Raw genomic sequence first — 13,014 nt, 5'->3', positions numbered from 1 at the left:
TTAATTTTCCCTTTAATGTTTTATAAGAGATTGCTATTTGTATGTGTGAAGTGAGTGTGTATGTGTATATATGTACATTCTAAAACCACTGACAACATATATATATATAGTCTATGAAAAAAACATCTAGTATATCCCATGAGAGGGTTCAAGGCAAACACTAAGAGGATTCCGGGTAGAAGAAACAGAGAGCAAAGGCATAGTGGTAAGTCAGTAAGTCTATTACAAGTTTTACATGTATATAGAGTCCTGGTAGGCACAAAATGCCATTTGAAATCCTTTTTTCCCTTTCTACAATAGGGGAAAAAAGTGAACACAAATGGCAAGGTTAAGAGAAAGGTAAGTTTCTTAAAAGGTAGTCTGTGCCATAGACAGCCTAAAAATTTAAGTATTAAGCAAATGGATGAAAAAAATATCGTTCTGAGTATGCCTCATCCCCTATACTCTGTAATATCATTTGTATTTTCTAGGCTGCTCCTCTGTGCTATGTTATAACCACAAAATTAGAATAAAACATGGTCCCTGTTTGTAAAAATCCTATAATCTACTTGGGATGACTAAACTTTTAGAGTATTTTAGATAAACTAGTACGTATTTCTGAAAGTTTGTTTTTTAAACAAATTGATATATGTAATGCTCAAACGGTTATGGGTTTTCTTTCTCATCGTTTTTCACACTAATTTTCCTGGATAATAATTTACCCCAAAGTAATGTTTTTAAATGTTCTTTTGAATTTGCTCATTAATTATAAGTATAAAATCAGAAAAAAATTCAAACTTGATAAATGAATCAAGAAAACCCTACTTGTTCTTAACTCCTCCTAAGATCCTGTTATAAACATGTATGTAACAAGAAAAAAATTACTTCAGGTACCTTATGTTTTTGTTTCTTAAGCCTGAAATTTTGGGTAATCTCTTCATTAATTTATTAAAAGACCAATCAGAAACACAAAGGTAAGTTACTGAAAAGACTAAGAACAGACTGTTTGAGTCCAGGATGTAGTAATCACAATCATGGGATCTGAGTACATTACTTAATTTCTCTAAGCCTCAGTAACATGGAGATGACAACGGTAACATGTAATATAGAGATAACAACCCTCATAGGTTGTCAGAAAATTAAATGAGAAAATACAGGTAAAGCCCTAGAACATATATTGAACTCAATAAATATCTCCTGTTAACACTGAGAGTAAACTTGGCCAGCACAGAAATATTCATAATTCTAAAATTCAACTTAATTAGTCTATAATTCCTTTATATACTCCCAAACAGTATTTCTTCCACAATTTTGTGTGTGTAGAATTAGGAAAGCATATTACTTAGACTTATTTAGAGCTAAACATTTGACCAGTGTTCACCCTAAGTAGCAAAAAAGTCCAAAACACAGTGTTCAATATTAAAAGGAGATAGTCATTTTAATGAAAAACTTTAATCTAAATACTAGTGATAACTGACTACAAAGTAAGATCCAAATTAAAATTTACTAGAAAAATATTAAATAATTGAAAAAGCTGCTTTGATAACATTAACCCTTGCCTTTTACTTCCATGTTCAACTCCTACACATGGGGCATCTAATTTCACCTAAATTTTATCTTATTACCTTGACAGGCTGCTAAAAGCAGGAAAACACGCAAACAAATGAAAAGTCTACAATAACCATTTCTAAAGTTTAAAATATGTAAACGAGAACTTAGTGATCTTGAAGGACCGGAAGATATGTTAGTCATATAGGGCTCAAATTGTATCCACTGTCTGGCTCTAGTCTTCCTAGAAACATAGCATTTCAGTTCTGAAGAACCTACTAAGACCTGTTCAAATACATTATCATTAGTCACATATTTATAACTCAGTCATTCCAACAGCCCTGTGAAATATTGCTATTCCCATATAAGTACAACAAAAATTCAACCTTTACTGAGTACTTATTACACAAACAGAACTAAGGCAATGTCACTGCCAGGCACTGTAACTAAGGGCCAGAAGTAGATTAAAGTAGATTCATATGTATATATATAGAGAGAGAGAGAGAGAGAGAGAGAGAGAGAGGGAGAGGGAGAGAGAGAGAGAGAGAGGGGCATGGTGGCTACAGTTCAGAAGCAAAATAGAAATGCTTCTGCTTTGGTGACTGTATTTTTATTTTGTCAATAAATATTTACTGGGTACTTGCCTTCAAGTCTATGAGGCCTTCATATTTGTGACCCCTTGAAAGTTACATATTATAAGGTTATATCTTAGCCTAACATCTTCTAGAACATTGCTAAAGGTAAGCTGATTTGGGGAATTATTCTTCTAGTTACATGGATAGTAAGCAGCCTTTATCTAGATTTTAGATTTGTTTGTAAATGTATTTATTGACTATTTTTAGAGGTAATCTCAATCAACACCTTATGAAACTTGACCAATTCATTCAAAACACATTTAAAAATTCCTACTATGAGCCTTTCTCCTCTAGAGCCTTGTCTTATGCCTCTCTGCCTCTGTTTTAGACCTTCTGTTCACAAGTCTCTTCTCTACAGCGCACACACACATTCACTCATTCCCATCTTTAAAATAGGTTACCACCCAATCTCTCCCATCTTCACAGTCAAATAGTGGTTTACTCTCACTGTCTTCTCTTTCTTACCATACATCCATTCAGCCTACTACCATCTGGTTTCTGATTTTACCGAAACTGCTCTTACTAAAGCCTCTTGATTACCCAAATCAAGGGATGCATTTTAGTAATTATTTTTCTTAACCTATTGCACCTAATATTGCTGAGTACTCTCTTCTTGAAATATCTCTAATAGTGATGCTAAGATGTTATTTCTCTCCAACTTCCTAACAATACCTTTTTCCTTTGCTGCCAAATACCTGCTGAATCTCCAGTCCATACTTGTCTTCTAAACTCTAGATCCATGTATCTAACTGCCTACAGGATACCTCCACTTATATGCTTGAAAGAGACCACAAACTCAATCATTCAAAACTTACTGACCTTCCACCAAACATCTGCTGCTTCTCCTTAGTGATCTGTCTTAGACAGATGTGCCACTACTAATCCGAGTCAGAAATATGGCAGTCATCTTACAGCCCTCTCTTTTCTTCACCCTACAAATATATTCAAATTTCTAAACCTCTCTTTTCTAGTCCCACTGCAATTAGTTTTAGGCCTTCATTATGTTTCAAATAACAGATTTCCCTTTCTTCAATTATGACCTTTCCTCTCCAATTCATTCCGCACACTGCTGACAAAATAAAAACTTCTAAAAGGCAAATATAATTATATTATTCACTTGTTTATTTACTCTTGAATGAGTGAATCCACCCTACACGGTAGGAATTCTGGGCTTAGATGGAAGCTGTACGATAAACAACCCCAAATTCTGTACCTGCACATATGCATTTTCTTAAGGAACGGGCCCAGATTATCAAAGGTTAACCCAAAGGATTAAGAACCACTGGCCCATAGGATAAACTCCAAACTATTCTGCAAGCCCTTTGAAACCTTTCAGAATCATCTCAAACCACACCCTCCCTCCCGGTATACGTTCCAGTCAACCCCAATTACTTTTAAATTCGCAAATAGGGTTATGCTGCTTCAACTTTTCACACCACTGAACGTAAGATTCTCTTTGCCTGGAAAGCCACTCCCCAACCATTCCCCAAGTGAACAAGTACTCATCCTTCAAGTGTTCTTTCATCTGAAATTCGCTCTAGCACCTCCAAGCAATCGATTTCTCCTTCCTTTCACCTACTACACTTTGCCTATACCTTTATTATAGTATTGGCCATATGGCATATTCATATTTGTTTTCATGTTTTTCTTATTAGGTCATGAGGAAAAGACCATGTTTTATTCACATGGTCTAGTGCTAGTGCTTAGCTCAGCACCTGTATATAATACACATTCAAATATTTGAATAAATATTCTCTACACCATGAACAACGAATACTCTTTTCATAAAAGATTCTCTTGTGTGATAGTAAGTTGTTCAAACTGAAAGTAGTATTTCCTTAAGCTTAAAAAGGACATTTTTCAAAATATGTCAGACCTATGATCACTAATAAACTTATCACTGTTTTAAAATATTAAGAAAAAAATTAAGTCTACATTTAAAAAAACTGACGAATAATATAAGCATAAATATAAACAACTGCCTCCTCATTTATTTAAGTGAAATTTTAAGTTAATTATAAATTTAATTATAATCCTCAATGATATTAAACTACTAGGTATAAAAGACTTTTTCTTAAACCTGATATTTGATTAGCTCAGTTAAATGTGTTTTTCATCCTGCAATTTAAAATTTTTATATACTCAAATAAGAATCTTCTTTATATTTAAATCTGGGCTTAGGCTTAACAGAACCCTAAATATATACATTTAGGTGTCTTTAAAGTAAACATTTGTGTGAAATTAGCACTATTTCAGCTTTCAGAAAACACCAAGTAAAACTTTGGGGGAAACGTAGGAACCCTTGGGTGCAGGAAGGAAATCAGGACTGAGCACCCATTAGAGAATGTGAGCTTCTGTGTTACTTTTAAAACATCCTCGTAGGTTATTTAAAACAGAAAATCCTAAGTTCTTACTCTTCACCACTTTATCACTAACATACGGGGTTGAAGAGTTACGGATGTAAATGCTGCTGGCTAAACAAGCAACTTGCCTGCACGCTGGACAGATGCCAGCTGCCTATTAATACGGGCCTGAAAACCACCACTGGAATATGTCCTAGGCCACGAACTCCGAAGGCACTGTGCAGTGCCTGGTGTATTCACCAACTCCTCCAAAGTGACTGATCATCACCAAGGTCGAAGTAATAAATCTGCTTTGATGCTAATGACTGAGAGTGTTCCCAGGGAAGGACTAAGAGCTGACTGCAGGATGTTGCTGGGAAATACCTAAAACAAACTGGATGGCGATTCCTAACTTGTGTTTCAGTCGACCGGACTAACAACGCATTTTGCTTAGACCTTCTCCCCTACTCCGCCCACCCCCGCCCGCTTCCCTGACCCACAGTTTATTTTTATCCATTTTTAACTTGGGGCCAATCTTAAAAGCAAATTAAGACCCGAGAGCTCGTCAGATCACTTAGGGAAGGCACACCAGCTTTCGACGGAGCGCGGCCTCCAGTCCGCACGGGGCAGAAATGCACGGGCTCTACCGGAGGCGCAGAGGCAGCGCCGGCCGGGGTGCTACTCCGGCCCGCCGGGTTTCGGTTAGACCGCAAGAGGAAGTTTTCTCTTCCCTTGCGGAAAGCAGTGAAGCCAAAGAGAAATTTAAACCACCACTCCCCGAGGGATACCCAGAGGTGAGCTTCGGTGTGGCAGGGCGGCTCCGCCTGGGACGGAGGCAGCCGAGGGACCCGTGATTCGACGCCGACTGCGGCGTCCCCGCCCCGCGCAGGCCCAGGCCGCGGCCTCCTGTCCCCTCCCCGCGCTTCCAGTCCCGTCCGGTCCCGTCTCGGGGACAACGGCGGCTTCGCTCCCCCGCGCGGAGCGAGCCGCACCCCGTCTCCCGGAGCCCCCAGCCGCCCCGCCGAGGACGCCGGCCGGGCCGGAACCGGAGCGGGAACGGCGGCGCGATTCCCCGCCCGGAGGTCGCAGGCTGTACTCACCCACTCGAGGACCTTGATGAAGCCGAGCGGCTCCTTGAGCGGGTTGAGGTTGAGCTGGAAGGAGGACATCCTCTGAGGGAAGGAGGGAAAGAGAATCAGGACAGCGGGGCGGAAGAGGAGGGGGACCGACAAGACAGAACTGCCCTGCCGCGAGAAAGGGCAAGCGGGGAGGGCTCCGGGAGGCGGGCCTGGGAGGCCGCGGGGCGGGGCGGAGCGGGGCGGCGGCTGTTGAGCCGCACGCCGAGGCGCTGGGGCGGAGACGGAGAGGGGCGGCCGCTGGAGGCAAGGGCGGGCAGAGGCAGGGAAGGGGAGGTGTCTTCCCGGGCCACACCTGGCCCAGCCGGCTGATCCGCTGGCGAACTAAGTAGATGTTGGACGCCATGCTGCGTGCTCCGAGCCCCCTTCCCTCAAATCCAGCCCGCGGCGCTCGGGTTCCTGTCGCGCATGCGCGTGCCCAGTTCCAACCCTGCGTAGCGGGGGCCGCTGACCAGCGCGAAACCCCAGGATTCAGTTAGGTCTCGTCACGCCTCTCCGGGCAACAGCTGTCTTCCCCTGGCTTCCCTTCACAGTTCCCAATTTTTACCTGGATTTATAAAATATTAATACAGATGAAGCCGTGATTCAAGGCTGGTGTTAGGGACCTTTTATTAAAATGGTGGAAAGTTATTGCAGAACAACGGACTTTGAGCGACCTTGCCGTAGGGTCTCTCTCAGAACCGTGATTCACCAAACATTCTTACAGAAATTAAATTTATTGTCAGAATTATCATTGGAGTCAGGGTTGGAGGAGGTACAAGGAAGGTTATACCTAACGGAAAAAGGCTTCGCCGGACAGGCGTCTCCTGTTACCCAGCTCTCCTACCCAGTCGGTCCAGTTGTCTCCGTGGGGCGCTCTTGGAGTCTTTCTACAGAAGGCCAATGCCTGCTCCCCCTTCGAGAGTCGCCTTAGGTGACGCCTCCCTTCTGGCACCCAGTTATCAGAGCCCCGAAGAAGTGATCTTCTTACTGGCTTCCCCAGTATCCTGGAAGTTATTGGAGAGTTGGAATGCTGGCCTTCTGGCGTGTTTGATAAGGGGGTTGACACCACGTAACACTAAGTAAATAAGGAAGAAAGGCGTTTAGCAATGGAATCTCAATATACCAACTTCGAAGTACCTACCTATATATACTAACTGATTTTCCAAGCACTTACCTATGAATTAAGTTCCTTGTCATTGAAGTTATTCGTTACTGACCATCTTTTTAGGAAGCTAACCCTTTCTCATTTGAGACCTATTTACCTCCTTGTTTGCTTCCCAGAGAGTACAAAGAGCATATTTCAATTTCCTGGTCCACAGAGACAACCTTATCCTTTTGATCCTGACTTCCATTCCTCCATCCCCAGCACAGTGCCTTATGTTCAGTGGGCACCTGCTGAATGACTGCAGATTCCTCTTACTTAAAAAGAAGGCATCAGAAACACCCCTCAGGGCAGAATCAGTGGAAGGTGACCATGCATTGGTATCCAGTGCACCTGAGACCAGTGTAAGTGATACTTCAGGTCTTCCTGCTTCCCCCCCTTTTTAAAAATTTTCTACTTTGTTTCTGCACCTTTTCTCCTGGCACCCAGTTATGGGAGCCCCAAGGTAGTGATTTCCTTACTACTCTTCTCGTTGTATTCTCTTTAGTCCATTTTTCTCCCATTCTGTTGAGGCTTTTGGGTTGGCACTGCAGTTGGGTTGTGGATAGCAATGCTATTTGGCTTGGCCTTCATATTCACCAAGATTCAAATTAGACTCGCATGTTATATCCAAATGAGATGTACGCTGACAAATCAGAACGCTGCTCACTTTGCAGCTTATACTGTAATGTAGTAACCCAGTTTGGGCATTTCTCCTTTTTTTTTTTCTTTTCATTTTTTGAGGGTCTCAGAAATCGGAATTGGCCCGGCCCTTTCTCAACTTCTGAGAAGCTTAACTTTCTGTTTCCTCTCTTCTGCCTCTTTTTGCTTTCTCTCCTGCTTCTGGTTCACGCCCACCAGTGGAAAGCATGGTTGTTTCTCTTCAGGAAACCCTTAGTGCCAGAGTATGCACCTTGAACATTAAGAAGTTCTCTCCTCCTTGGCCATGTGCCACTAGTTTGGAAAAGATAGAGATCACTTAAGGTAGCAGAAGAGTAGTGTCTGGTCACTTATCAGAACTCATTTACGGGCTCTGACTGGGCAAAACCAAGCAGGAGTGAGCTACTGCTGTTACCCTCAGTGATGTATAGCCCAGCACTGCTTGTGCCAGTCGGGTGAACTCAGAGGAGCTCCTACTTTCCTGAGAAGGAGCTGGTACTGGCTGGCAGAGCAAGTGAGATCTGATTAGGCCACCTGATAGTTGTGAATTTTTTGAATGCTGGAAAAACAAGAGTGTTTAAACAATAGCATCTCACTGAAGGCACAACTGTTCAAAATCTGGGAAGAATGTTCAGATGACTCTATAACATTGACTACAACACTGGTCATAGTCTGATTTGTTCTTCAAATCTGAGGAAAGAGACAGAAGTTCTGGGCACAGCATCTTCCACCCTCTACCAGGGCCATAATGGAAAATAATACTTGTAATGCAAAATTTCCTTGGCTGAGGTAGTATTATTGAGAATTATCTCTGGTAGTATAATTATGGCTAAGTTACCTCCATAATTTGTTATTATTTTACTCTCTCTTTGCTGTTTATAAAACATGTGCCAGGTTATGATATTGGGATTTAAGGATGTGCCAGAGGTCAGGAGGAAGCTGTGTTTAGGGAAATCATATCATTGGCTAACTATAACATTCTTTTGTGTTTCTCAATGGCAATACAGTGTTCTGATCATTTTATTGGGAAAATGAGACAGTAACTCATTCTCAACCAATGTGTATCCTTTTTTTTTCCTGAAAAGATAGTGTTTAATACCAATGAGTTCAAAATCTGAGTTTTGCCTTTAAACACAGTTCTTTTCACTGATGAATTCAACAATCATTTTTAGAAAATTCCAGAAATCACTCTAAATTTGTTTAAATTGTACAAGCAACTGTAGACTGACTCAATGGACCCAGTAAATTAATCTCAAAATAATTAAACTGAAGTCTTTTAAATTTTAAATGTAATTTTAGATTTAAATATAATTTTAGATCTAAAATATAATTTTAGATCTAAGTCTAGATTTAGATTTTAGATTTAGAGTTATAATTTTAGATTTAGATTTAGTTGCAAAATACAAAGGGTTCCTGTATACACTTCAGCCAGTTTTCCCTAATGCTAACACCTTCTATAACCAAGATACATTTGTCAAAACAAAGAAATTAACATTGGTAATATTACTGTTCGCTGAACTACAGAATTTTTCAAACGTCACCAATTGCCCACTAATGTCTTTTTACTGCTTCAGGATCTGATCCGGGATACCACACTTAATCTAATGAGCTCTTTTTGAAGGGGTATTCAGGAGTGGAGGGAAGTGTGTGAAACAAAATCATTTTACATTCTGTTGAAAATTGAAAAAAATGGATGAGAAGGTTTCAGTATATGACAAATTGCATTGAGTCCAGTAGCCCCCTGCTCTGTGGCTGCTGCCTGGGTGTCAGCATCTGCCCCACTTTGACTCTCTTAGGTGATGGTGTCCAAATTTGTGGCCGTGACCTACTGCAGCATATGACTGATTCAGGCGCATGCCTAAAGCATGGCGTCTGCTCTCATAGCCCTGGGCCTCACCACCCATTGTACTAAGTGTAAGTTTCTGGAGAGCAAAGGAGCCCTCCCATTGCTCTGCAGTCCCTCGGAGATGTGGTAAAACTCAATGGTTAGCAGCAGGGCTGTGTTCTCAGATGCCTGGCTTTAAACCCTACCTCTACTTTGTGACTTTCAGCAGGGGGTTTAACTTACCTAAGTTTCCATTTTCTCATTCTTTTTTTTTCCCCCTATTTTTTTCATTTTTATTTTACAAAGAGGAAATGAAAGTTGTAGTGAGGTTTAAATTTTACAATCTTTAGAGATCATATAGACGAGTATAGAGTAAGCACTTAGTAAGTGTTACCTGTTATAATCACTGTGTTCCAGAAATAGTGGGTGGATCAATCTCCCAGCTGGGTGGTTAAGAAGCAAAAAAGACTCAATGCGAGAGGCGAAAGTCATTTAAGGAAATCAAACTTTTATTTATTGGCGAGAAGAGAATTAGAGTTCTAAGGAAGACTATTTTTTTTAACATCTTTATTGGAGTATAATTGCTTTACAGGGGTGTGTTAGTTTCTGCTTTATAACAAAGTGAATCAGTTATACATATACATATGTTCCCATATCTCTTCCCTCTTGTGTCTCCCTCCCTCCCACCCTCCCTATCCCACCCCTCTAGGTGGTCACAAAGCACCCAGCTTAAGGAAGACTATTGCATTAATGAAAGAAATATGAAACTTGGGAATAGAATTCCAGAAAACAAAGAAAATGCAATTTTTCACTACTGCAAATCGTGGGGCAAAGGTCATGCTAATCCTCTCTGTACGGGTCCAGTTTTAATCTATTTGTAGCTGAAGTAAGCACAGTTCTCATCACGATTTTGAGTTTAGCTCACATTTAAGCAATGAAAAACGAGAAACATATTCTACTTTGTAGAGGCTAATTTCATGCTAATCATCACAAGTACTGTAATTAGGTTTCTAAAGAAAAAAGGCTTATTGTATAATAACTTTTATAATAACCTGGAGTTTATATAGTGTTCTGTGTTTTTCAGAGACCGTTCATAGTCATTTTTTTCACGTGACCCTGGAATGAAGGGAGGGTATAGGAATTATGATCCACATTTTGCTGAGAGGGAAGCTCACGGGGAAGAGAGCCTATCAGGAAAGGCCTCATAGAAGAAGTGAAGCTTGAGAGATGTGAAGGGAGTTCCACAGGTAGATGAGGGGGTTCCCTACAGAGGTGCAGCAGAAGGTAGGGCATGGTGGCAGAGGAGAGGGGAGTATATTGAGGCACCAGATACCTCAATACGGGTAAGGGGAGCAGTATGGAGGCAGGGCTTTATATGCCAGGCTAGGAGTTTGGACTTTATTCTCTGTCAGTGAGTTGCTCTGAGGCAAAGGAGAGAAACATGGTCAGATTTCAGTTTAGGAAAGTCACTACAGCAGTAGTATAGAAGATAAACTCGAAAGATCTTTAGCAGATAGGTTCAAGAGAGCTGATATTTTCCAACTCTATTGGTCATGAGATCTCAGGTCCCAGATGTGGTGACTATGAGGAAGAGCAGACAGCAGGTTTGCACCAACAGCGCTATACTGCCTGCAGCAAGAGCGCGAGATTTAGATGCCCGGACCACTGGTTCCTGCCCTGGCTTTGTCAGATCTACAGATTTTCCTGGAGCATTACCATTTGATTTCCTTTGGCTTACTTCTGTTTGATGGGAGTATTTGTAAGGCACCAACTCTGCATATGTTGATAATATCAAAGGAGTACTTCTTTTTATTTTTCTTAACATTTTTATTGGAGTATAATTGCTTTACAATGGTGTGTTAGTTTCTGCTTTATAACAAAGTGAATCAGTTATACCTATACATATGTCCTCATATCTCTTCCCTCTTGCGTCTCCCTTCCTCCCACCCTCCCTATCCCACCCCTCTAGGTGGTCACAAAGCACCGAGCTGATCTTCCTGTGCTATGCAACTGCTTCCCACTAGCTATCTATTTTACATTTGGTAGTGTATATCTGTCCATATATACACTACCACTCTCTCACTTTGTCCCAGCTTACCCTTCCCCCTCCCCGCATCCTCAGGTCCATTCTCTAGTAGGTCTGTGTTTTTATTCCCATCTTGCCCCTAGGTTCTTCATGATCTTTTTTTTTTTAGATTCCATATATGTGTGTTAGCATATGGTATTTGTTTTTCTCTTTCTGACTTATTTCACTCTGTATGAAAGACTCTAGGTCTATCCACCTCACTACAAATAACTCAATTTCGTTTCTTTTTATGGCTGAGTAATATTCCATTGTATATATGTGCCACATCTTCTTTATCCATTCATCTGTTGATGGACACTTAAGTTGCTTCCATGTCCTGGCTATTGTAAATAGAGCTGCAATGAACATTGCGGTCCACGACTCTTTTTGAATTATGGTTTTCTCAGGGTATATGCCGAGTAGTGGGATTGCTGGGTCGTATGGTAGTTCTATTTTTAGTCTTTTAAGGAACCTCCATACTGTTCTCCGTAGTGGCTGTATCAACTTACATTCCCACCAACAGTGTATGAGGGTTCCCTTTTCCAAAGGAGTACTTCTGGCAATAATTAGGACTTGGGAATGAAGCCAAACGTGAAGATATCACAGGCTGGTCTCAGAATCATATCCAGGGATGGAGGGGTAGAGGCAGCCTAGGCTATGTAGCATGGTGGATATGGAGATTTTAGAGTCCAATTCTGAGCCGTTTTTAGCATAATTAGTTATTTTTCCATATTTTATTGTCTCTCTGGAAAGCAGAGTGCCCCCTAAGTTTTACACAGAGATTTTAAGTTTAGTATTGTATTTTACTCCCTTGAAATCAGGTGGGAAACAAAACCCAGAATGTCCACTAGTTCTGTGTGGATGGTTTGTTTATTCTGTTTGAAGTGCAGAGAGCTGACTTCCTGCCAGGGAAAGAGCAGGGCTTGATAGATGTGGAAGAGTAAAGTGAGCAGATGGAATGCTTTGCTTTTAGCGAGCTGGACGGGCTCGCCTCAGGATCTGAACTTCCTGTACCTAACATAGGAAACCCAAAGAAATGCATGGGAACCCTTCCCTCGTGATTCTTGCCCTGTCGATTTTGTGTCAGGACCACCATGATCTTCTGAGTGACACTGTAGCATTTATTAAGAGAGAACAGATCACCAAAATGACCACTTTCAGTGTTGACCAGTCACATGCCCAGGAAGTCTGTCATCTTATCAACAACAAAAACCAATCTTCTAATGTGATACAAAAGGGTAAAGAAAGGCCCAAGCAGGGACTGGCCAGGAAACATCTGACGCTGATAGAATGATGGCAATGGAAGTTTGTTTATAATTTCTCTAGGAGGCAGAAAGAAGTGTTTTATACAGTAACTTGTTTTCTAGAAAGTCAACTGTAAATGTAATTTTTGTAAATGGAATTTTACTTTAAATACACTTCAAGAGTTGGCCATTTAAAGTATTCTTTTGGAGAACCTCCTTGTGATCATTCTTTTTTTTTTTTTTTCTTGTGATCATTCTTTATGCTTCATAGGTTTGTATTTTTTATGCTCTCCACCCATCCCAATTTTTTTAAAGCAACAATCACTTGTAGTTTTCTTACAAGGTAAATAAATTGGTCTTTCCTTTCTGAAACAATTTCTTTGATTATTGTTGTTATTTTTCTTGAGGGAAAAGCAAAGTTTGTTGTTAAATTCTTCTGATTTCTTATTTGTCTTCA

General features: G+C 40.8%; 1 protein-coding gene across 3 annotated transcripts in view; it reads right to left on the bottom strand.

The window, feature by feature from the left end:
* SYPL1 (synaptophysin like 1) overlaps positions 1-5,790 on the bottom strand; it is a 28,032-nt gene extending 22,242 nt beyond the window's left edge. Inside the window, exon 1 of one of the 3 annotated variants that reach the window (XM_060020266.1) lies at positions 5,605-5,790. In XM_060020266.1, the coding sequence (XP_059876249.1) occupies positions 5,605-5,673 (69 nt within the window). In that variant the 5' untranslated portion in view covers positions 5,674-5,790. The remainder of the gene's footprint in view (positions 1-5,604) is intronic. The other 2 variants (XM_060020265.1, XM_069541010.1) reach the window with 2 other exon arrangements.
* Between the last annotated feature and the right edge of the window lie 7,224 nt (positions 5,791-13,014).

This window comes from Delphinus delphis, chromosome 9 (assembly GCF_949987515.2).
Source record: "Delphinus delphis chromosome 9, mDelDel1.2, whole genome shotgun sequence".
NCBI classification, from domain to species: Eukaryota; Metazoa; Chordata; class Mammalia; order Artiodactyla; family Delphinidae; genus Delphinus; species Delphinus delphis.
The sequence above is the reverse complement of the archived record's forward strand: the minus strand, read 5'-3'. Positions and strand labels throughout refer to the sequence as shown.